The sequence below is a fragment of the Chelon labrosus genome (assembly GCF_963514085.1).
Source record: "Chelon labrosus genome assembly, chromosome: 22".
NCBI classification, from domain to species: Eukaryota; Metazoa; Chordata; class Actinopteri; order Mugiliformes; family Mugilidae; genus Chelon; species Chelon labrosus.
In genome coordinates this window covers 17781743-17807540 of record NC_140355.1, presented here as the reverse complement: position 1 = coordinate 17807540, position 25798 = coordinate 17781743, and the positions used below count along the sequence as shown (strand labels likewise).

Here is a 25798-nt window from a genome sequence, read left to right as displayed (position 1 = left end):
CAATTTTAAAAAATGGTTCCTGTTTCTTTAAATGACGGTGTAAACATTCCCACAACTTCCGGGTTATGCTGCATTCAGGTGTCATCGGCAGAATGGGAAGAGCAAAAATTACCTTGTCGTGTTCAAATGACTCCATGGTGGTTTGCCCAGAGTGCTAATATTCACAGCTGAATAATAAAGTTAATAAGCAACTTTTGTTGTGTCACCCATTTGCAGCAGTTAGTTGCCAAATGAAACTAAACAACACAAACAAAATATGCATAGCTCTTATGAACTAAATACACGTAATTAGAGTTAAAATTAGATTTTATTTTGATGTTCCGAACGGCCATAATTTCGCTGGCATGCCTAAAACTCTTTTCACCGGGTGGGAAGACGTCGTCGTTGCCAGAAATTAACCATTTCCGACGTTGTTTTCTATTTAAACGATGCGACGTGAACGCGACACGAAGGTTCATCAAGTGTGGCTAACGATTAGCATCCGTCAGCTTCAACCTTCTTGCTCACGGGAAGCCGTAGATATATGTGCGTATACATCTCCTCCTACTACCTTAAAATAACAACATGGAATATGTACTGTCAAAAAATTAAACTACGTGCAGTTTTTGTGTTTTGTGTGCGAGGTGTCAACAGTTTGTTGCTAGTGTTAGCTAAGTTACTAACGTTGCTAACGTTACAGCTGCGATGCAACGGTTTTTGTTTTTGTTTAATGACAAGTTAAATCCTGTAGTTGTTATAACAAATAATATATGCTGCACTTAAATAAGAAGTACCCTTATCCTTATCTGTTGCACTGTTTTTAAAAACTCAACCACACTGTTGGATACCAGATTCTGCTAGCAACATGCTATGCTAGCTAGTTTTCTGATATAATAAAAGTCTAAGAACTTGGATTATTTTTCACTACTGATTGCAGCTGAAATAAGATTCCTGGGCCAGTGACCACGGCCACCCGGCTTCCCCTTTCCTCCAGGATGGCTTCATTTGGCTGGAAGAGGAAAGCTGGAGAGAAGGTGTCCAAGTCAGTGGTGCAACAGTTTGAGGCAGAGGCTGAGAAACCTGAAGATGGTGGAGGAGGAAGTCCGGAGGAGGATGTGGACTGGCTGTACGCCATCAAACGACGGCGGGAAGTCTTGCTGGAGGACTGCGCCTCAAAGAGCAAGAGGCTGAAGGATGAGGGTGCTCTGTTGGCTGAGCAAGGCAGGTGAGGCTGCATGCACACATCAAGCCCACACAGAGACCCATAAAGCTACCATGATTCTCAGATTTACACCAATCAGCCACAACATTAAAACCACTGACAGGAGAAGTAAACAACATTGACCATCTTGTGACAATTCAGTGTTCTGCATTCGTGTGGATGCTACTTAGACATGTAGCACCCACCTACACCAGACCAGGCACCCCCACCCCATGGCAAAGACACTCCTTGATGGCAGCAGCCACCCCCAGCAGGATGCAGCCTGACACAGGCACACACACAAAAACGGCTTAGGAACAACTACCATAAAAACATGAAGAACAGCACAAGGTGTTGACCTGGCCTCCCAGTTCACTAGATCCCAAACTGATCAAGTGGGATGCACTGGAACAAGCCTGATCCACAGAGGCCTACACAATGTTAGGTCATAATGTTAAGCCTGATCGGTTTTATATTAAGTACAATAACAATCTGACACTAGGTTAGCACTAAGGCCTTCCTGCCTGGGTACTGCTGGATTGTTATTGTAATTAAGGTAAACAGACTAGATGGCAGGGATGAAATTAAACCTTTTATGAATACTGAGACATACCTTCCAGAGTAAGTTAATTTGAAAGCCAAAGAACAGTCAGTTGCAATTCCTTTTTCTTCTTCTTTCTTTCTCTTGTGCCACTAGAATTCCTCCAGAAGAGGGCACCATTGTACAGATCACATCTAACTCATTTCACGCAGCTAATATATCACTACTGGTTTGCTGGTAAGGAGAAACACGAGATCAGTTTATACAAAACCGGCATTACCATCTGTATTTAATATTACAAAATAAAACATAGAGCAATATAATGAAAGCGTTTCAAACATATCGTTTTTTTAAAAATACGTTTAAACTGTAACAAAACCACAAATCTGCCCAACGTCCTACTCTGGGGGCCTCCTAAAGTAAACTCTTGTAAATGTCATGCTGATTAATGGTTAAAAATATTATTATTTGAAGAGATATTACTGTGCTTTGGGCTTTGCGACACTGGCAAAAAAAAAAAAAGTACAGTTGCCCGTGCATGATGTTATTTTAATAGACACTAGAAAATAAAATTGGCCTTCGTCAGGAGCTATTTCCTTATATTCCTTTCATCGTAATTGACCTTTTTAGCCTAATAACAATCACTTTGTGAACCCCCCCCCCCCCCCACTCCAGAAGATGTAATGCTGTTGCCCGTTGTGACTGCCTGTAATCGTATTTGCTCGAAGAAAGTGGATTTTGTCGGGGGAAATGATATCTCGCTGCTCCGTAATGGCTGTTCAGAGGTTTCAGTGTCTGGTCGGGGGATGTCAGCGAGGACTTTTGTTCCCCTCTAACAACATTGACCTCTGATGGCACCGTCATTACAACGCTTTAGATGTTTCTGATGTAACTGAGCGTCTCCTCTCGTACCCGTTTGTGATCTGAGCCTCATTATCATTCATATTCTGTGTGGGTACGGAGGCCTTCGGAGGTACTTTTGGCTGTTTTTATGTCAGTATATTTTCTATGTAAATTTACTAGATACACAACTAACAGACTTTTACCAGGCAAAGTTAATATTGATTTAGATCTGGTAGTTTAAATTAACGGCTTTTGCTTGTGATGTATTTACACAGTGCTTTTCACAGAAGTGAGTTACACTAAACTAGAAATGGTATAAAAATGAAATGCAAAGTAAGTTTAACTGCAGAAACGGACAAGAGATCCGGCACAGAAGCCAAGCAGCGAACCACTGTGGATGGGGCCATCAGCAAAATCTATTTTTCATTATGCTATTAATATTAGTACTGCTTTATCATGCCCTCTTCTATATAATTAGCATTAATACTCATGCATTGGTGCGTCAGCATTGCTGGTCACCTGTGTTCAGCGTCTCTGTGACTGGAACTGAGCAGCTCACGTTGAAGCTAATTGATAGCTACTTACTTTTACTGAATCATCGCAACAGACAAAAGAGAGAAGACGTACGAGTAGGTGGTGTGAAAGCGGAAGAACGAAGGTGTGAGAGACTGAGCCTGAGAAGTGGTCACCAATCACAGCTGTGGTGTAGACTACATTGTAAGGTACAGAGCTACAGCTAGATTTATGCCACCGCATAGGACCGTATGTCGTTGCAGCGATGTAAAAGTTACATTTCCAGTCCTGCCTGTCAGGCTACGACGTAGGGTTCATTACACAGGCATAAATCTAGCTGTAGTCTGCACCTTCAACATGAACCGATCCAGATGTTATTGTTTGAAGTACATAGAGAAACTTAGTACAGGTCACTAGAGCTTCAGGAGCGTAATCAAGCAACAATGCTGATGCATAAATCTAGATTTAGACAAGTTTAAATGTTAGAATAGTCGAAAACAGATTAGATAAAAGCAGGAATAAGAATATCCACATTCAAAACTGTAGTTCTGAGACTGGATAGACGGGACGTGGATATGACATGTCAAGGATACAAATACACAAATAACCTCCAAGTTATGCAGGTTGGAATGAGCACCAGAGGAAAGAGACGACTACTCGGAAAGTTTTGTCAATACTGAGCTGTAAGAAATGTTCCAGCCTGCGACAGGGTTGAGATAACCTGTAAACCTCACTAAGCTAACAGAGACGAGGATTATAAACCTTCCACGGGCACAGAAATCTTCATACGCAGTGCACCAGAGTGTTTTCTGCTATATTGACTGTCGCTGCCGTGCAGAGTAGAATGACACCTGTCTTGGTTGTAAATGCACGAATAGGCTGGGTGACATATTTATTCATGAACAAGGCCGTGCCCCTGACTGACTTGTTCTGGCTCAAAGCTCAGTAGTCGTTCGAAGTAGGTCGCGCTGAAGCTGATCGACGTTTCTCGCCTAAACACAGGCGACAACGTAAAACTTTCCAAAAAGAGGCATGAATAATCCTCAACATTCCTTAAAAAACAGTAGCTGTGGTGTCCTCCAAACACTCTGCATAGTTTGCTGATGCGTGTGGCTGTGCAGCTGCCACACTGAGTCAGTTTTCCTGAATAAAACTAAACTTGAAATTTGCAGTATGGCATTTGACAGCTGTTTAGATTGGGTGCTTTAATACTGTTATGATGACCACGTTTACAGAATACGTGTTAAAACGGCCAGATTGTCTGTTTTTGTTGTGCTTGCACCATTCAAATGATTCAGGCTTCTAGCTAATGCACTTTCCTCTGCCTTTGACCGTCATACAGACTTAAGTCTTTCTTTTTTTAGCTCTCAGTCCCCACTTCGCTTATTGCTCAATTTCCTCATATGATTTTGCAGTGTCCTTTGCTTCCTGTGTTGGGAAGATTTCCACACTGTTTAAGTTCCGTTTCGTCAGTCCTCACCCCCGCTGGTTAAACAGTAGCGGCATTTTTTTTTTTCCTTCTCTGGCCAGCGTCAATGGTTCTATTGTGTGGTTTTAATTGATATTGACTTTTTCAGGATGTCCGTCTCCATAAAGTTAGTAGATATCGCAGATATGCTGTCGGACCGGGGACTTCGCCTCGTAGTCTTGATTAGGTAACCAGTCTTGAGTCAGTATTGACTTGGGGAGAATGAGTTCCCAGAGTCATTCTCTCACTGGTGGACAGATGCAGGAACAGGAACAGGCAGTAAAAAAAAAAAAAATAAATAAATAAATATCTGCTGGTAAATTGTAAATGCTGCTGAACAAATCTATGCAAAACAGCCGACTATAGTGTAGACAGGTGCTTGGAGTTTTTGAATCTTGATTCAAATTCATGCAAATGTTGTTTATTATTTATTGGAGTGTCTGAAAGACAGCCAGTGGACGGTAGCAACACTTTAGATAAGAAACTGACTGGGAAGAGTTTTGTTGACTGATTGATTTGACCTGTTTGTTTACCTGGCCCCGTTTATTTAACCTTTAACCTGCCCTAGCCTTTGTGCTTCCATGCTGTCAGACAGGTAGACGGGTGTTGTGACGTACGCCTGCGGCTTTGTATCTTCAAGATGTCCACGTAGCCCATTGTTCTGGATGTTAGTTGTCTTTTTACAAGCCAGTACAATAAAAATCATACATACACCGATCAGGCATAACATTATGACCCCCTTCTTAATATTGTGTAGGTCTCTCTTGTGCCTCCAAAACATTTGTGACTCATCAGAGAATGGACACGGGCCTTCTGAGGGTGTCCTGTGGTGTCTGGGAACAGGAATGTTGTTAGTGGGGGGCCTTTGGGTCCTATGGGCTGAGGGGAGGGGCCTCTGTGGATCAATTTGGGATCGTTTGGGACCTAGTAAATTTCGAGGCAAGGTCAACACCTTGTGCTGTTCTTGTTGTTTTTTTAAAGCATTTTTATGTGCGTGTCTGTGTCAGGCTGCATCCTGCTGGGGATGGCTGCTGCCATCAAGGAGTGTCATTGCTATGGGGTAGGGGTGTCTGGTCTGGTCTAGGTGGGTGCTACATGTCTAAGTAACATCCACACCAATGAATGCCAGATAATGGTTTTAAATTTACGCCTGATCGGTGTATATGTCAGTGGTTAGCAACTTGTGTCATTCAAGTCTGCCTTTGAGAATTTTCGTTTTCCAAGCGTGGAAAGACGGGATTTAACGGGTTTTTTTTGTTACGCAAGAGACGTCTGCACAGCGAGCAGCTACAGGGATGATCAGTGAAATCAGCTTCATGACATCCACTGAACAAACATCAGATATTGCACAACATATATCAAATCTCAGGGTGGAGACGATGTAACTCGGTGTCCGATTCCACCGCTTTATGTGATTTACTATTTGAACTGGTTGTGCTTTAGCAAGGACTGAACATCAGCCAAAGTCAATAGAAAGCCATGTTGCACCGTGTCTGTGCGGGAATGAGATCATACACAACAAATATTCATTAGTGTGACACGGCTCAGTTTTACCAGCGTATTGTGTACCTGCAGATTATTGTTAATGTTTTTTCGTGATGCGTTTGTGTGTGTTGTCTCTCTAGGCACTGGGAGGCCATTAAGAAGTGGGACGAGGCCATTCAGCTAAGTCCAGACAACCCACTGCTGTATGAGATGAAGTCTCAGGTATGTTAAAAAATTATATTAACTGCAAAATAAAATTAAATAAATTAGAAAAGTTAAAACAATACAACAAAACTAATATTTTTAGGCTGAAATTAAGTTTTCAAGGCTTGCATAATGCTTCTTGCAGTGTTTCTCCAGTGCATTTTCAGAGTTTCAGATGTGTCCCTGATCCCAAGGTGACTTAGTTTGTTGTCCAGGCTTGAAACCTTGTAAAATATGGTTTGAAAGTTTGGTAAAAGGTTCAGAAACACTTAAATCTTGAGTTTAGAAAGGGCAAAACTTTATTTTCTTAGAATGATGCATGTTTGCACTTGTGTTGCATTGTTCTTTCAGACCTGACGTAGTTTTTCACCACGTTCTCCTTCGCTGCTCCAATGATTCGATTTTTTTCCAGTCTTTGCAAGCCTTCGAAACCTATGCAGTAACCTAGACCTAAACATCTCAACGAGCACACAAAGCGCTCTCAGCGCCCATAGATCCAGATTATTTATCAGCCATCCCAGCCCCTTGGACCCACTGTGTTCACACCTTGCGTTTCCACATGCGTCTTGAGCCCTCACTCGAGATCCAATCACAGCTTCGTGCTTCTCATGCAAATAAACACCAGCATCATTTGTGGTGCAGGAGCATATTGTGAAAACGGCTGCTTTCTCTAATGCATCTGTTTCAGAGCCGTCGTTAATGACGCTGTTTGTTCTGTGTGTGTGTGTGTGTGTGTGTGTGTATTAAACAAATATTGCAACAAGCTGTAAAAGACCTGTAACAAACTCAGATTACATCTCGAACCACAGAGGTTTCTGTCTGTCTGCAGAGTAATGTGGCTGTTGCACTGTTTAAAGAAATGCAAAAGAAAAATCTCGGGGTACTAAGGGTAAACCGAGACGCCGGTTAAATATGTAACTCAACTTCTCGTGGCTACTTTGCACGTCAACATGAACCCAGGCTAATTAACCACCTAGGCATGTTCAGTAATTTCATTTGTTAATTCTAGCTTAGATAGATTTGTTAGTTTAGTTAATTAACAGCTACAAGGGCTACAAATGCTCCCATTACTAATGAACAGACATCACTTGTGGTGTGTGTGTTTTTGTCTGAGAGAATGAGGCAAAACTCTCATTGTGCAAGAGCTGAGTATGCATTTAACCGATGTGGCCGGGACGCCTTGTTTGTTCACACTACTAAAGAGAATGTGGTAACAAGTAGCACAGACCAACCTCAAATGTGGCCCGAGCCAAGTGATCTTATCTCCGATGCATCCTCCCTGGGTGTGTTCACACCTGTTCTTTGAGCTTAGAATTGGGTCACATTGGGAGCATGTTTATTACCAGCTCTGAACAGGGCCCTCGTGCTTGCTGAACGTTATAGTGGCTTTTAAATGTTTATAATTTCTTGTTTCTTTCTCTTTATTTCACTTTCTTGTCCTTTGGGTTAATGCTTTTGTCCCGTTAGACATGTTTTTGACTGCCACTTCTCCTTTTTCTTCTTTCATTCTCATCTTTGAGGGAAAAAAAATGCTTAAGTGGGGAAATCAAAGGGTGTAGTCCGACAAATGAAGCTCTCTGTTATTCATTTACTACAACTAAACCCAATAACATCTCTCCTTGTAATCCTAGTCAATCACATCGCATGGAGTATTGCATGCCTAATATAATATTATCCATTATAGGATATTTGAGAAGGAAATCATTAGAGGACTACGCCTGGAGAAACACCACAACAAATGTTTTTTTTTTTTTTGACTGACTTGAAGTATCAGTGAAGTTTCAGCTACAATGTGTTTGACTACACTTGCGCACCCCATCTCACCTATTATTCACAATTATTAGATTGAAAACAGGCCGGCACTCACCAGATCCCCATTACTGGCCCTGATGACGGGGGTGGTTACGCTGACGCTGGTCAGTTACTTCCCCTCATCGCTTTCTTCCTGTTTAATGAAATTACTATTGCGCTGAATACGCCCAGACCCCCGTCTGTTTGCATGCTGCATGAAATTGGTCCGATTTATAAAGATGTCCCCGCGTCTTCCTGGCTGCGTGATTGATCTCAACCTAAAGGGGATTCTGCTGAAAGTGAGAATAATTTTACAGCCCTACAGCAGTTTTGGATCGGAGAGAGCTATTGTGTCTTTTCAGGGCTTGTCACTGGAGCTGCCTGAGTATTAATCTGAGGTGCATCGGCAGTTATTTAGCTTCTACTATGAAGATGTGAGATCTGATTTGTGTGCCGTGTTTGCATATAATTTCATTTCTGTCTCGCAGCGGTCATTGATCTCAGTCTCTTGTGGTGGAAAGCATCATCCACATATAAAACGATTCGCTCAGTGTCCATCTGTTTGACACTAATGGACATTCCAGGCTCCGGTTGCCTAGGTAATTATTGTACACTGACCAGGCATAACATTATGACCACCTTCCTAACATTGTGTAGGTCTCCCTTGTGCCTCAAAAACAGTTGTGACTCATCAGAGAATAGACATGGGCCTTCTGAGGGTGTCCTGTGGTAGCCTGGTCGTCACCATCCTACGTTTCCGCCCGAAATTTGATTTCGGTCTGCACGTTAGTCTGGCCAAACTGCCCTTCTACGGTTCGCGTGTAACCGCGCCAATCAGCGAACAGTTGAGTGATGACGCGAAACTCGCATGCCGAGTTGCTTGTAGTCCAGCCAGCGAAGCTTGTAGTTCAACAGAATAGCAACAATGGCGACGGAGGAAGAGACGCTAGAAGCCATCCGCGAAGTTGTCTCAACTCTCGAGAGCATCACGGAATTAAAACCAGAACAAGAGGCTTGTCTTGTCAATTTTATAAATGGCAAGGACGTCGTAGCTCTCATTCCAACTGGCTTTGGGAAAAGTTTGATTTATTTAACTGGAAGCGGTAAGAGCCTGAACTCCGGCGCACAATATACGTCATTACCAAACGTTGCTGATTGGTTAAGGGAACTCCAATGATTTTAAACCTCAAAATAAGCATCTGCCCATTACGGAGACAGATTCCTATTACATTGGGCCAGACTAACGTGCAGACCGAAATCAAATTTCGGGCGGAAACGTAGGATGGTGACGACCAGGCTAGTCCTGTGGTGTCTGGCAACAAGATGTTGTTAGTGGGGGCCTTTGAGGGGAGGTGCCTCTGTGGATCATCCCACAGATACTTGATCAGTTTGAATTGCTGCTGCCATCAAGGAGTGTCATTGCTATGGGGTGGGGGTGTCTGGTCTGGTCTAAGTGGGTGCTACATGTCTAAGTAGCATCCACATGAATGAATGCCAGGTCCAAAAGTTTCCCAGCAGAACATTGAACACAAGATGGTCAATGTCATTCACTTCACCTCTCAGTGGTCATAATGTTATGCCTGATTGTTGTATATCTGTGGATGAAACCAGCAGAGCGTAAACTGACATTATGTTTTGCCAGTAACTAGCTCTTCTTACCGCTACAGCTCTTGACTTGCTTGGGAAATACCATTAATGACGTCGGCTCTTGATTCACACAAAGCTCCGAACCTACTGTCATCCACAGTGAATTCATGGGAGGAACCTTAGCTGAGGACAGTATTTCCTTGCGGTAAATGTCTGGGGAGCTCTGTGCTTGCGTCTTATTTTTTTAATCAAATCCATCAAACGCTCCTCATTGGTCCTCAGCTCATTCACGTCACCTTAAAGTTGAGATTAGTTCATCTTGGCCCAGAACAGTTTGCCAAAGGGCTTTCTCACCTGTCTTGTTCACAACTTGATGAATTTCATTAAGAATCATTCGCCTCTTTTCAGCGCAGTGCCGCTAGTCGCTTCCTGGGTGTGTGTGTGCACAGCTTTAAACTGGATTTATACCTCCACGTCAGATCAATACTGTTTCTCCGTCTCTGCCTCGTGTACACCGCCTGCTCTCCTCTACTCCGATGTGTGTCGCTCTGCTCCAGTCACAGTTGTTTAAAGTAGAGGAGAAACTCAAAGCAGCTGACTAGTCGTGACTAGTGTTTTAGTGGTGTAGTTAGAGAGAACGATGCAGACAAACCAGTGCACAAATATAAATGCTCACAAGGGCGTAACCGAGCTTTACCCAGAGAGAAAGCTCCTCACTCATTTTAGTTCAGTCTTTTTTCGGTCCCAGGAATAAACAGACTAACTGACGGAGCTTTGCTTTATACAAATACATCGATACAGATTTTCCGTCCCTTACATTACAGCCCTGTGCAGAAAGCGACGCTGCAGTGGTTATGCAAATGCATGCACAATGGGAGCAGGTCTTGACAGCTTTTATTTTTACTCTCCTGCATGACAACAAAGTGAAATTAAAAACCATCGCTATCGCATGAGTTCTGCAACTCTGCAAGGTTAAACAGGATAATGAGTTTACTTTGACTCTGTTAGATGTTAGCAGCACAAAAAAAAAAGGAAGTTAATTATAGAAAAACACTGCTGCCCTGACTGTGCTATTGTTGTACATTGTACTGCATGTTCTAATGGTGAATGAGTCACCCCGCCTTAGGCTATATATTAATCTGGAAGTTGACTAAAAGGCCAGTGGACTTAGAGTTTTAATAATAGTCGATTCGTTCTTGCATTTTCTTCCAACTTTTATTTTTATTTTTTGATGCTGCAGGTTGAGCTGCTGAGCCTTTATTGATGCTTAAAACCTCATGCATTTCTCTTGTCCCCACAGGTGCTGACCATCCTGCAGGAAGTGTTTCCAGCTGTGAAGGCGGCAGAGATGGCCGTGAAGTTCCGGCCGTTGTGGTGGGAAGGCTGGCAGACTCTGGGCCGGGCACAGCTCAACCTTGGAGAGGTGGACCTGGTGAGTCAGACTGGCCGTGCACTCAAAAAGGTTTTGCAGAGGTCGCGCACAGCAGTGATTAAAACCAAATACATCGCTTGCATCTAAATTCAAGCTGGTGTGTTAGCTCAGTCTATATGTTGGATAGGCTTTACCAACAGTCACTTTTACAAGAAAAATAACGGCTTCTTCCTTAGTAAATCACTAATGATTAGCAGGAATGATCACATTTTCGCATTTAATTCTGAAATAAACTACACATATTTACATAGGTGCTTGTAAATCAGTTTTTGAAGATGCATCACTTCTATTTACTGCTTTTTGTAAACTCTCTACTTCTAAAGCGCCTCTTTCAAAGCACACCCAGGTGCCTGGGGCTCGGACGATTTCTTAAATTGCCCCAGAACACGCCGGGACCTGTGACTGTATGAACCCTGGAAAACACATTGACACTGTTCGCCCCTTATAGAGCCACGCAAACAGGGCTGAACACATGAAGCCTTTGGCTAATACGTCGCTCATACATGCCTGGGAGTGAAAGAGCTGTCCTGTGGCACCAAAAACAACAATGGGAAGTGCTGAAAGTTACTTGAGCTAAAAAAACTAAACCAAATATAGACACACCTCTTTGTATAATGAAGCACTTGGAAAGGAAAGACGTAAATCGCACATCTATTTTTAGCGAGACTTGTCGAGTCGAGTTTTAAAGCGCTGTGTGCACCGACACGTTTGACTGGTGCCTTGTTTGTGCAAATGTGAGTGTAGTGATTCCCCATTTTGGCGTTCACGCGTCTGTTCCATCCCCTCTTTAATTTTCATTCCGTCTCATTTAAAGAAAATGGAAAAGACCCAAAGGAAACAGCCGCTAGCTTCTGATATTGTTGTTTCTGGCGCTTCTTTTTAATATTTTGAAGATACTGGAAACTGATACCGCATGACAGCGCCGTTGCCGTTTATGTCATTGTTATCATGAGGCATAAAAGGCAGTTAACGAGCCCACAGCGTCGTCCCATCGGTTAAAGGTTTTCTTTTTAAATAAGCCTGTTCAAGATGAAACTTGTGATACGTTGTTTTGGAACAGGCGGTTTCATTTATCAGGGAACTATTACCTGTCATAGACTTTGACAGAGCAGGTTATTTATCTTACAAGTGGGGAAACGTCAGGAGATTAGTGTGGGCTCAGACTTGCACGTAAAAAAAAAATGTCTTTTAATTTAAACCCAATGTAAATAATTTCTATACTGCTCTCTGACTTCTACAGCACAACTGTCAAACATATGGCCCGCGGGCCAAAAACGGCCCGCCAGAGGGTTTAATCCGGCCCGCGGGCTGAATTTGCAAAGTGCAAAAATTACATTGAAGACATTAACTGCAATTTTTCCAATAAAAGTAACTGCTATTCCTAGGTTTCACACAGTTTTAGTAAGAGTTGTGGACATAACACAACACTGAGACCTCAAACTATACAGAAACTGCACTTCCTTTTCTTAACAAATGTCTGAAATGTTTTGTTATAGTGCAGTTTATTAAATGTAAACACTTCACTTTCATAATGCACTTCTTTGCACTAAAACAAAGGGAAACATTTGGAGTTGTCGTTAGTTATAGGTTAATAAGCTATTGTGTTACTGGTCAGGCCCCGTTGAGATCAAACTGGGCTGTATGGGGCCCCCGAACTAAAACAAGTTTGCACCCCTGTTCTACAGCACGCTTTCTCCCAAAAACAAAAATAATGGGTATGCAAAATGTTGCACCTACAGCTAAAATTTTAATTTGAGTGTGGTCACAAAAGGGGCCAAAAAAAAGTATGAAAATGTGTGAAAATCAAAGCAGCAGAAGTCGGCGACATTTCTTCATCAAGATTTAACAAAGCTCCTCCTTTCCTCGGAAGAAAACTTCTTTGTACTGTTGTGAGTTTTGACTCCGCTGTAAAATCAGGAGTCCCCCTCAGTTTTCGCATACGCTTGACAGGTTTCAGACCCTGTCAGAACTCATCTACGATCTCATCAGACATCTGAAATGGCTTCTGTGACCGGATTTATTTCACCATTTCACAGTCTTTACAGTCTAATCTCAAGACTGACATAAATAACTGAAAGCCATTTCTATTTTTGTACAGCTCGACTGTAATTTTCAAACCGATGCATGTGTGCAAAGTGCACACTCGGCTCAGCGGTATTGATCTCCTCTTAATGAAGTAATACATCTTGTTGAATGCTATGGTCTTTCTTATTTTCCGTGCATGATGATGCTCCCGCCTGCTTATCGGCCGCACTGATGGCCTTTTCATATCGCTCACCTATGAGAATTACAGTGAATCCAGAAACGGGCCTGGAAAGAGTCCAGGCTAACCGTTCCTTTTCTCATCTCCACTAAAGTTTTGTGTTTACACCCTAAGCTCATGTCAGTACTGTCCCTGCAGGCTGTGAGGTCCTTCCAGGTTGCGATCCACCTGTGCCCGTCAGAGCTCACCCTGTGGCAGGAAGACCTCACCTGGGCACGCACTTTACAGAAGCAGCATGCAGCAACCAAGGAGAAGCTCCGACAAGAGGAGGAGGCAAAAAACAACATCCTTAATGCCCCCGAGCTTAACCAGGACTACGATTTTGAGTCAGATGAAGTGCTAGCTGCCTGTGTGGCGGTCGCCGAGCGTCAGACACGCTACGAGGAACTGAAGAGAACGGCCGTGGTCGTAGACGCTGAGGGAAATATAAAAAATGTATCGACCGGGGAAGAGGGATCGTCAGAGGACAGAGTGGCACCATCAGAGCAAAAGTTCGTCAAAGCGAGAGGACTTTGAACTGATTGCACCTGATCCGTGTTTTTAGCAATGAATATCATTAATGAAACCGCTGATAAGATCCTAAGATTAGAGGCAAAGAAAAGGCTTTATTTTATTTTTTTTAAAAAGACGTCTGCTTTCTGTGCACGTACGCTTTTTGTCCCTTTGACGTTAACTGTGGTAAGTGTGCAGGTTGTTGTGTGTGTCTCTGACTCATAACACAAGCTGGAACTGAATTTGTTTCCAGTGAAGAAAACCGCCAGAGAGTCACATTTCCCTCCGTTCATCAGAGGGAAGAGGCGGCTCCTCACATTTAACTAGGACAATGTCCAGATACTAATAACATCTATAAACTTTATCGTCTTCTGGTTTTGTTTCATCCTAATGTGGACAGTTAATTTAATGATTTCGCAGAAAAGCACTTTTAGCCAATCGCCAACACACTCTTTTGTTCCATTTGAATCTACTGTCTCACACTTTAAAGCAAAGAGACGTTCACTTGTTGGATTTTATGAAAAAACTTCAAAAACTTCCCACAGTGGTTGCTTAAAATTTGCAAACTCTTCATGTGTGGGTGTTGAAACACAATGTGTATGCTGGAAATTTGTGTGTAAATACAAGGCACTCTTGATAGCCGCTTTGCGCAGGCCTGTGAGGTGAACGAATGTTTGCGCAACAAGTTGTTCCTCAACGAGAACATGCACGCTCAGCGTATTGTCAGTGTGGGAATAAACATGAATCAAAATCTGGGATTGTTCTCTATGTTCCCTGACGTCTTCTTTGCTTGAAGACCATTAGACTGCATTTTTTTGTTGTTGTTTTTTTGGGTCTGTTTTCCGCCTTGCAGGTGACACCGTATGAGTGTACAGACTGTACCCCCGTACAAAGGTGCTTTGCGGTGAATGTTTAGAGATTGGATGCTAACATGGTGACATATACTCCAACGCATGTCAACCTCTTTGTGGCGCTACAAGTAAAGCAAACGATTCACCAAAGTCAGAGGGTACATTGTCTTGGCACTATGTGTACCATTTTGTTTTTCAAGATGTTGCTACATACATATAGTATGTCCACCGATCAGCCACAACATTAAAACCACTGACAGGAGAAGTTAATAACATTGGCCATCTTGTGACGATACAATGTTCTGCTGGGAAACTTTAGGACCTGGTATTCATTCATGTGGATGTTACTTAGACATGTAGCACCCACCTAGACCAGACCAGGCACCCCCACCCCTTGATGGCAGCAGCCATCCCCGGCAGGATGCAGCCGGACACCTGAACAGCACAAGATGTTGATCTGGCCTCCAAATTCACTAGATCCCAAACTGATCAAGTATCTGTGGGATGATCCACAGAGGCCCCTCCCCTCAAAGGTCCCCCACTAACAACATTCTGTTGCCAGACACCCCAGACCCACCCTCAGAAGGCCCATGTCCATTCTCTGATGAGTCACAACTGTTTTAGAGGCACAAGGGAGACATTCAGAGTATTAGGAAGGTGGTCATAATGTTATGCCTGATCGGTGTATGTAACGAAACAAATTAAATTTCCTTTTCTGTTCCAAATTTGATGGCAGTACTTGTCATGATACTGCATTTCCGTAAACGTAACTAAGGACAACGTTGTGGTGGTGCAAGAGGAAAACGTCCATCTATCGGATACTTGGTGAGATCTTTGCGTCCGGATTAAAGTGTTGGAAGACACTGGAAGAAGTAAATTCTGAATGTGTATCTTTACATTGTACACTCACTTGTCAGTTCATGAAGTACACTAGTGAAACTGAACTCATTCTGATGTAACAGTCCTGCAGTAAATCTTGGCTTCATGTAGGTTATGGTATTTAACATTTCTCTTGTTATTAAAATAATCCAGAGAACTGTTTTCAACTGTGTTTTTTTGTTTGTTTGCTGTAGTTTCTTGTACTATTGAACTGCATCGTGTTGTGTAATGCCACCTTTCGCACTCTGTTTCATCATGCACTGAACATCATAACAATCATGAGGGGAAATTCAGTGTGTCTAAAACGTGCATGTTCTCGTTTCCTGTGCATTCAAGCAGCTGAGAAAAAACTCCCAATTAAAGGGGTTTTCTGTTTCCTTAGGTGTTCTAAATATATGTTACAGGTTTATCTTGAATGTTTTCACTTCACGGTTGCCGTTTGAGACGTGACATTGTATAACCAGCTGCCGTACCATCCATATGAATGTGTGTTTAAGCTAAAATCACCTGGCACACCCTGATTAAATACAGTTGACCTCCATCTGTCTTATATTATGCAACTTCTAGAATCATTTTGGGCGTGTCGCAGGCAACGGGTGTTACTGCTTACATAAGCTTTATATATATGTATTTAATTTAGATACGTTTGTTTGAGATTTGTTCTCCTTATCTCTGCATGTCTTGACCTATTTAAAAAGTCAATGTTGGCTTAAATAACATGAAGCAATCTCACCTGTGTACACCATGAGTGCAGGTTTCTAAAGATTGTGCGTGGTCCGAGGCTCAGAATATTGTGGCGTTTAAATAAAGCGGCGGTCTTAATATTTAAAACAGTTGGGAACCATGGCTCTGTATAAAACATTGCTGCATCTTCTCAGAACTAGCGATGGACCTTTTTAATAGGAAGTCAATTATTTCTATATTAACGCTGCCCTACAAACCACTGTAGAAGCAAAGGTTGAATGTTGCCGGTCTTAAAAACTGAACAAAACGAACATGTTTGTTTATCGTATAAAGGCGCGAAAGCATTGCATGTTATTCTTAATACTAGCAGATTATCTGGAAAGTATTATTGTCTGACAAGTATTACAGAACGTCTGTGGAAACAGTGACTTGCGGCAACTAAAACTGTTAGGAAGGAAACGCTCATTGGCTCATTGTGTTTTTGTCATGTCTTTCTATAAATAAATCTCCATAGCGCATCGTATCTAAACATGAGGCTGAAGGCCGTTTGAAGATCTAGTCGCTTGTGCTCGGGTGTTGCCGTCAGCATATGTCAACATGCATTTTTGCAATTAATTTAAGGAAGTGACTGCGGCATTTTTCGTAGTGGTGATAATGACCACACACAATACATTTATTACAACATACATTACAAATTCTTGCATGATTTGCCCTGAAATCTTGGGCATCATTTGTTTTTTTGTTTTTTTAATTGCATGGTATGCCACTGCTTTCTTCTACATTTAGTGTCTTAACCCTAGAACACTAACGTATAACAATACATGGTAAACTAAAGTACAACTACAAAATGTCTCATAAAATGTAAAAAATGTATCTGGGGCCCTTTAAAATGCCTCTAAAATTTGCAAAAAATTAGGGAATCTTTAACGAATAGCTCATTAAAAGCTCATTAAATCAGTCTTCCTGCATCACTGACAGCCGTGGGACAGATGAGGGGGTTAAAAATGACAAGCTGACTTGAAAAATGTTTATGACCAAATTAATTCCCTTGGAAATTTACCACAAAATGATATTTACTCATAGGCATTACACTAAATAAGAATTACAAGCAAATTCCAGGACCGCTTAGCTAGCTCTAGTATCAAATGATGAATATGCATTGATAGCAACAGCTAAAGTAAACTACCTTTAGGTTTGTTTTATTCACTTGCTGGCATGCCAGATTAACCAAACCTGTGACAGGATCATAGATGTGCACGGTATGTTGCCATAAAAATCCAGTTGCAAGTTATTTCGACCGTCTGATTTAATACACAAACACTAACGTTGGATGAAAATCACCCAATAATATTTTACCCTCAAACACTCAAAGCCTGCAGCCTGAAGGTACCCAAGTACCAGGGGTCGGCATTTACCGAATATTTTCCGTCATTTTTTTTTTTTAAATGTGACGGAAAATTTTGAAGGCCATCCGTCATTTTGACAGATTGCAATTCACACCCCTGACCACTTGGTGTCGAGTGACCTTATTAATTGGCTCTTGTCTCTCATCGCAGTTTGCGTCCCAAACATCACGGAACTTTTGTCGGTGCAAGATTTCCTGGTCCACCGATTACACTGATGCACACGTCAGAGCTCGGCTAACCGTTGACCATAGACATACGTATATATATATATATGTCTATGTCTATGCAGCTAACAGCTACCAAAATGGAATTTGCATACCGAAGTACTTCAACCCTACAGTACCGTCTAAGAGCTGTTTACGTTAGCAATCCCGTTCCGAGTACGGACAAGACGTGTCGGCAGCCGACATTTTATTTTATTTATTTATTTATTTTTTTAACCATTTAAAGTCAATACTGTTATGAAACAAGTACTTAAAGTTAATGAAACTTTAATGAAAATGAAATGCTATCGAATATGTCTTTATTATCATTTTAAAAAATTAATGTGACGGGTAAAAATAGATTATGACGGGATTTTTATGACCATTATGACCATTTTTTATGTCAGTCAAAATGCCCAACAACGAAAAAGTCTAGCGCGACCTCCGTCAAGGACACACGCAAATCACAACGAAAATCACGTGACAACAATCGTATGGGTGAAAATCGCCCGACGTTAGTGTTCTACTTAAAAAAAAATAAATAATTGAACTTCTAATTGGTCAGGTCCGATAGCCTGAGCAGGCCCTGCCCACACACGTTCAAGACCAGCTGAAGCAGGCAGGTTGAAGGAGAGAGGGAGGGAAGTGTTTCATTGGCCGCAGAGTTAGGACACGCCCCCTAGTGCAGGATGAGTCATCAGCATTTTTAAATCCTTTTCCCAGAAATGACAAACTCTGAAACACCATTAAAAGTTGTCTATTATAGGGATGCTTTAATGCATTTAAAGGCTCTTTTAGAGTACTGTGGGACATAGACGCCGTAACCTACGTAAGTAACCTGTGCGCTCGTTAGTCTGGCTCGCTCTGTAAAAACGCCATCCAAATGACGGTCAACGCTGGAGCTTTCGCTGAAATTTTGCCAAAGACGAGCCGTACAAATCTCCGAACCTTCTCAGTTGACCTTTGCTCGATGTGTTCCATCATTATTGATCCGAAACAATCGATTGGGAAATTGCAGAGAAGGAGAAGCAGCTGGAAATGCTAAAGCAGAAAAACGCTACTACCAAGCGGACCAATCACAGCTGTTGACGTTGTGCGTAGTTGCATTTTGGGGGAGGAACGTCAGCTACGGTGCTAGGGTCTGGGCAAGGTCTGTATATGCTCTGCGCTGCCGCTGTAACTATGCCGTCAAATTGACGCAGAAGTTTACACTGCATCTTAGTCTGACCACAATCTAAAAATAACAATAACTAGTGTTTTTTTATCATCACACACCTTGACCCAGATAAAATGGTGCATCTCATATCATTTTCTGGATTTCCAATTCCTCTCAACTCTGCTAAAAGGCAAGAGATTTCCAGACTCGCTGCTTTCTCTGAGTGGCATCCTCTAACGGCCAGTCAATTTCACAGGCTCCCATATGGCAAAGGTTTAAATCTATTGAGCAGCCTGTCTCATAAGCTGCTGTGTGTAACTGATGATGAGGTGAAGGGAAGAGGGGGGCAAGTTTCCAAGAAGAATCCTTTTTCCTCTTTAGCCTCTGCTAAACTCGTGTCACAACTGCTTTGTCAATCACTATTTCCTGTCTCCGGGGAGACTGAACAGCTTTAACAGATTCCCAAGTCTGAGGTCACCCCTCTCTTTAATGGGATATTGTTCTCAGAGGGACATTCGACCGCTCTCCAAAGGCTCTGGACTGAGGCCACGTAGGGACTGGAAATCGTCAAGGGGGCGAAGAACCCATCTTTCCAGAGGTGAGCGAGGCCATGCCATCTGACTCGTCCCTTGATTAAGAATATGTTGAAGCAATCAGAGCTGGTGTAGAAGGATATGAAAGGGATAACGTGACACATAATAATAATAAATGGCAGTGTCGGTGACATTGTGCCCTCAGCAAATATTATTGTAGAGCATTTATTTAAGTGCCGGCTCTAATTCCAGTTAAGGATGTGTTATTGTGGAGGTTTGCTTTTCTTTCCGCAACAGATCTGATTGACAAAGAAACTGCTGTGAAACTCAAATACTGTATTTAAGTCATTCTATGCTTGACTGAAAAACGGCAAAGATTCAGAGAGGTGCTCGCCCATTTTATCATTAATATCATATGCTAACACAAGGAATACGTCATTAACTCCAATATTAAATCTTGTGATCATTGCACACAAATCAAGTGACGCAGATTCTTAATTCTTGTGAATATTTATCGACATTTATTTCCCATTTACGAGCTCGGTACAACGTAGGTTTGCGTTAAAGAGTCAACATTTTGTGGTGAATTTGACGCCAGGATGAACATGCTTTGGTATTAATATCAGTCTTCATAGCAGCACAATATTAATGCCGTGATAAAACAGGAAACCAACAACCCATTAACCCATAAACTCATTGGACAGGACACTTAAGACCGCCTTCGAGTCTGATTAGATGGGAAGCGCTGCACATTACATTAGGGGCAAAATAACATAAAGCTTGACTGATTCTTACACAGTAATGGCCCGATATGAGTAAATGAACAGTTTCAAACTAGCAAGAGGCTTCTTAACATCCTCTAGCGTCTGCGCTGTGGTAAAGCCGCAGTATAGCTGCCTTTTGATTCTGAAATGCAAGGCATTGGCTTTGATGTTACAGCTGTCGTGTTAACCAGTGTGACCAAATTGCTTGCAAATGTCTCTGCATACCAAGAACAAAAAAACAAAAAAACATCATAAACATATTCATCTTGTACCGATTTAAAATGGCTCCAAACTATCTGCACCTTCTCACAGAGAAGACAATAACGTACAACGTCATACTTCAAATAAATTAACATCTTGTTCACATTTTAGTCCTTTACATTGTGCCCGAAATGCTACGAAACAACTAAAAGCTTAGCAGTGGTTTTAGAATTGAAAAAGTGCAACAGAAGAGCTCCTCGTTGTTGTTCACTGTGGGTTTCATCGATACTAACTGTTGTGACTGTAATGAAGTGTATTTAGTGACATGGTAAGTTATTACCGATGAGTAATATTTACAACGGGTATTCAGTAATACATCTGGCAAATGTCATTTTATTAGCAGTCCACTTGATGTCCACGGACAGACGGATGATTGTTCAGTCTTCCATGGCTTTGCAGTTCTTTCACTTGTTCCTATTTTCTGTCCTGAGACAGTCTCCTTGCCTTGCAGCGATCACGCAGATGCTTATATGCATTTCTCTAGCACATGTGCAGTCTCATCTGTGAAGGTCACATGTAGAGCTGGGTCGCTGTTGCAAACTGGAAGCTCTTTCAGCGGCCTCCCCCGCTCTCTGTCCTCTAAATCACTCTGTGAAAGCCCCGTCTGAGGCCCTTCGACCTCCTCGGGGCCTTGTAGCATCCGTGCGGCCGGTGAGCCGGAGCCGCCCTGCGCCCCTGCTCGAAATGTCCCCGACCTGTCCACCGCTGTCTCAGACGGGTACAGGAAGGTCTGCGAGCAGCTCACCATTTCCCTCAGCTCGCGGGACACCAGCGACGGGGAGTCCCGGGAGATGATGGAGGAGTTGAGGCGGCCGTTGGCGCAGCGGAACTGCCCGCCGTCCCTTCGCCCCCGCCTGCCCATTTTGCAGAACAGGTACTTGATTTTCTCCAACAGCTTGCGGACGACCGTCTTTCTGAGCAGGATGTAGATCCACGGGTCTAAGATGGGGTTGATAGAAGCCATGCGGATAGCAAGCAGGTCTTCGGTCTCATTCTGGTCCATGTGCAGCTGATTCTGGAAGATCCTCAGCTGACGGCAAGGAAGAGAAAACAACAATGAATTTCAACAAATTGCTCGGCGCATCAGAGACAACATTTTAAACGCAGGACCAATTCAAGCTTGTTCTTTTTCACAAGCCTAAACTTGTCCTCACTTCATTTCCAAGAGCAATATACTTGTTTATTTTACATACTCTCACATGGTTGGCATGGAATGGTCAGATCTAAACAGACACTTAACTGAAAGCAACTTCTGTGCAACCACAGCAGTGTGGAGATGGCAGGAGGCCAAAGAAAACAGTTCTCACTGTCATCATAAGTGAGCCTTTGGCTATTGGGCTTCCCCAGAGTCTAATCAGCAGTCATGCTTTCAGAAAGCGGAGGCACTTAAAGCTCAGTGTTTAATACCTCACCATTACAGATTAAAGAAGTTCCCTTATTTTTTTTTCAAATCAACCTTTAAACTATAACATATTTTTTTGTGTATTATTGCTCCTGTTGGCCATATGTATTAATTAATGGAAAATATGCTGAATTTAGGTTTTTCTTTTGTATAAAACACATTACAAAGTTTATCTTTGTCTGTTCTATAATCCTGCAGTATATGTTACAAAGCTGCACCCTTACTAGTACTGAATTCACAGATTCTTCTTCTCTGGGGAGCGCTTTTGAGGATGACCCTGTGCACCGTCAGGAGTCTTTAGCTCTCGAGAGCTAAAACGTGCAGGGTGGGGGTGGGGGGGCATACTAAACAAGTTGTTGTTTCTATACAAACACTGAAACTATGCAAATACGATTTTGCGGGTGGCACACACGATCGCACAGGGAGTGTGAACAACTTCAACTGCACTTCAGAGAAATGCGTCATCTGCCCACAAAGATCTACAGAGTACAGAAAGTTCAGAAATCTTATCGTTGGAATTATTAACTGCTTGTATTCACCACATCTCATAAGATATGTATTTCCAGAAAGGCGTACAGTATTTTTATTCTAATCACTTTCTTGGGAGCTTACTTGTGTCCTGCTGCAACCTTTTCTTTATACTAGTGCGCACAACAGCAGTGCAATGTGTGATTTTTTCCCCCCAGCACTCACCACTAAAGGTATGGAGCAGACGAGAACAACGACGGAGGTTGCAATAAGCAAGATAACCATCTGGATCTCTGCCCCAGCAAATCGTCCAAAACTTCTCTTGCGTCGGAGATCCGTGACGCGCCGCTGGTCTGTGCCCAAAGACGTGCGTCGGATGAACCGCTTGTGCATCAGGATCAGAGCTCCGCACACCATCACGTTGCATATGACAGTGGCCAGCACGATGACTGAATTCACACTGGCGTACATCAGATTAAAAGTCTTCACCGTTGTGTTGCTGTTCTTCCAGTCGATAAAACACCAGGTGTCCGGGTGCTGGAGCTTCACCTGCCCGAACCCCAGGCTGGGCAGCGCGCAAAACACGATGTTGGAAATATATATGGCCAAAAGCGTAAGCGCAGCGAGTCTCTGGTTGATGTACTCGTTGTAGAAATATGCGTGGTTTATTGCCAAATATCTCTCCACTGACATTGCAAATACAATGCTGAGCTGAACCACGAAGAAGAAGAGAAGAATGAAGCCGGAGTACTGGCACAGTGGGTCGGCTCCCGGCCAGGTGCCCTTTATGTAGGTGGCGATGGTGACTGGGCTGGCTAGCAGTGTGCCCAGGAGGTCTGTCACTGCCAAGCCGCACACTAGTGTGTAAAAAGTCGTCTCTTTTTGCTCCTTTCTTGATATCCGCAGAACCACAATGGCGATGACATTTCCCACCACCCCGACGACAAACATAATCACCGGGACGGTGGCCGATGCAGGTGTCCGCGGTGCTGCCGTGGAGTTCATCCTTGCAAGCAGTTCTTTCACTGTTTCACGCTATAAACAAAGGCTCCGCTCTCACTTCCGAAGTTGTGACACTCTCCATGAATGCGCGTTAATCAAACTGCCCGGGGATAACCCAATCCACTCGCTCCGAATGTCCCTTTTACGCACAGAATTAAAGCTCCACATTCTTCATGAAAACGCGAATCCACGGGGAAAAGTTGTTTACTCTGCAAGATTTGCTTTGGAAACGATGCTCCGAGAGGCTGCGAGCGGCGCTTCAAGTTGTTGACACACTCACAACTGACAGACAGGGAAGTTACTTCTAGGGACGCTGACGGCAGCTCCTCCTCTGCGGTTCACCTAACCAGTGAGCTGTCTGAGACACAGTCCAACTAAACACCGCGTGCAGCAGATCAGTCGCCAGAGAGGTGGTAACAGTTTCAGTTGTGTGTTTTTTTTAACTTTCAATTAAATGTTATTTATATAGAGTCAATAACAATTCCAGTTGTCTCGAGACAATTCACAGAACTCAGAAGCAGGTCTTTTTTTTTATCTGTACAGCTTTGTGTCCAACTCCTAAGACATTTATAGATTACGGTCCTCGCCATCAGCAAAGTCAGACGCGTGTTTAAACAAGATCTAATAATTTATTTAGGAACAGTCATGTATGCAAAATGTATTAGAATCTGTTGAATCGACAGCGTTGAATTGTGCATATATGCTCCAAATGCGCAATTACGCATTACGTATAGTTGTACAGTCAGCTCTTTAGAAGGGGAAACGATACTAAAATAGATAAGTTGATATACTTTTAATAAATGCAATACTACATTTATTTCTTTTAGACCAGGTTGTAGCCAGAAGTGTATTTATACAATTGGCATATAAAGAACTTCAAACTCCACTCTCACCAGCTGCAATAGTAAAGGGCTGCATACTGATTGTTCAAGCAGCACAACACACATGAATAATAACACTTCCCCAGTACTTGCACTGCAAACCTCGTGTCACTTAAATTAGGATTCTAAACTTCATTGAACAGATGCAACATCTGTCTTACTGAGGAAACAGAGGGCAGCAAATTGTTGGACCTCTCTTCTAAAAAATGTCCCCAATCTGCAACAAAAGGGAGTTTCATGTTCAGTGTGATTCACTGTGACTCGGTCGCTCAGTGGATGGTAAAAAAAAAGTCTTGTTTTGGTTTTAAGGATGTTTACCTCTGTTTAAACCAATATGCCATGTTACTCAGAGTCTGAATTTGTGCTCATACGCTGTTTTTTTTGCAACCTCTGTGCTGCAGCTGATCCCAATTAACATGGATCTTGTCCACAATTTACTTTATTGTACAAAGAAAACATGATTTCACTGAAGTTTTATTTGATTTTCCATTTATTATGAAATACTATTCCCTTCTCAGGGTGGAGGCCAGAGCAAAATAGCTTTCTACAATTGTCTTATGTGCAGTGTATAAAGAAAAATGTAAAACTTCCCACAGTATGTTGCCAAAAGAGGCGCTGACATCTGCTGATATCCCCAATCATGCAGACCTTCATATATATATATATATATATATATATATATATGTTATAGGGCTTCATTACTGAGCGCAATGATAACACAGCAGACGTTTGGGTTTATATTTGTTGATTATGTAACATGGGGGAATGAATGCATGTTTGCGTTACACCGCAGAAGGGGTAAATTAGGTGAATGATGCAGTCGGTTTTAAAACAGAGGAAGTCCTCAGTGGCTTTAAGCTGCACATATTTACTGACATTAAACCAAAACCACAATATTTATCTGAACTTAACCTAAAAGTACTTTTGCAGAGTAAATGCAAACCTACAGGGGAGGATGTAAACTGCTTCCCTGTGCCCTTTGTGTCCGTCATCCACCCTCATCACCTCCCAGTGACTCCGGTGCAGTCCATAAATTGAGCATGTGAAAAATGGCCTCTAAATATAAGCCAGCCGTGAATATCTATTTTTCCAAACCCGAAAGCATATAAAAGACACGCCGTGGGAGATTTTGTATTTACTGTAGAGATATTTGTCTGTCAGTTTAATTCACTTGAAAATGTTTCAACAAACATCTCTCCTCTGTGCTTACAGTAAGTTGAATAAATGAGCAGCTGGAAATATTATGCACTGCGTCAGATTGAATGTCAGAATACAGTAGAGTGTAGTTAACAAGATGTTGCTTAGACATTATCAGTATTAACAGACCCATAATATAACACATTCTTAAGGGGGTACTTGCTTACTTAAAGGGGAATTACCGTTTTTTTCAATCCGGACCTCATTTCTGGCATTAAATATGATCGTTTACTCGCCCATATAACTTTGGTGTCATTTGGAGTTGTTCGGACGATAGATTTAGATCCACGTATATCCATATAGTGGGAGTGA

General features: G+C 42.4%; 2 protein-coding genes across 3 annotated transcripts; one reads left to right on the top strand and one right to left on the bottom strand.

Annotated features, from left to right (window-relative positions):
• The first annotated feature begins 260 nt into the window (after window positions 1-260).
• On the top strand, window positions 261-15691 carry ttc33 (tetratricopeptide repeat domain 33). Of its 2 annotated transcripts, none has more exons than XM_084571974.1 (5): window positions 261-525; window positions 974-1204; window positions 6171-6252; window positions 10913-11044; window positions 13446-15691. In XM_084571974.1, coding segments are annotated over exons 1-5 (825 nt in total). In that variant the 5' UTR covers window positions 261-523; the 3' UTR covers window positions 13824-15691. The 2 variants fall into 2 exon arrangements, with proteins under 2 accessions (XP_084428100.1, XP_084428101.1); XM_084571975.1 differs by having other exon boundaries at window positions 262-525; window positions 917-1204.
• A 4406-nt stretch (window positions 15692-20097) lies between these two features.
• ptger4b (prostaglandin E receptor 4 (subtype EP4) b) lies at window positions 20098-24191 on the bottom strand. Its single transcript, XM_084571763.1, has 2 exons — window positions 22632-24191; window positions 20098-21566 (listed from the first exon to the last, which is right to left on the bottom strand). The coding sequence occupies exons 1-2, from the start codon at window positions 23409-23411 to the stop codon at window positions 21003-21005; spliced, it is 1344 nt and encodes a 447-aa protein (XP_084427889.1). The 5' UTR covers window positions 23412-24191; the 3' UTR covers window positions 20098-21002.
• Between the last annotated feature and the right edge of the window lie 1607 nt (window positions 24192-25798).

What these genes read in the sequence shown, in the direction of transcription:
- ptger4b (XM_084571763.1), bottom strand. Translation starts at nt 23,411, where the DNA reads ATGAACTCCACGGCAGCACCGCGGACACCTGCATCGGCCACCGTCCCG. An exon ending in TCTGCTCCATACCTTTAGTG is followed by an intron (nt 21,567 to 22,631) that starts GTGAGTGCTGGG and finishes CCTTGCCGTCAG; the next exon opens with CTGAGGATCTTCCAGAATCA.
- ttc33 (XM_084571974.1), top strand. An exon ending in CTGTTGGCTGAGCAAGGCAG is followed by an intron (nt 1,205 to 6,170) that starts GTGAGGCTGCAT and finishes TTGTCTCTCTAG; the next exon opens with GCACTGGGAGGCCATTAAGA. An exon ending in ACCTTGGAGAGGTGGACCTG is followed by an intron (nt 11,045 to 13,445) that starts GTGAGTCAGACT and finishes CTGTCCCTGCAG; the next exon opens with GCTGTGAGGTCCTTCCAGGT.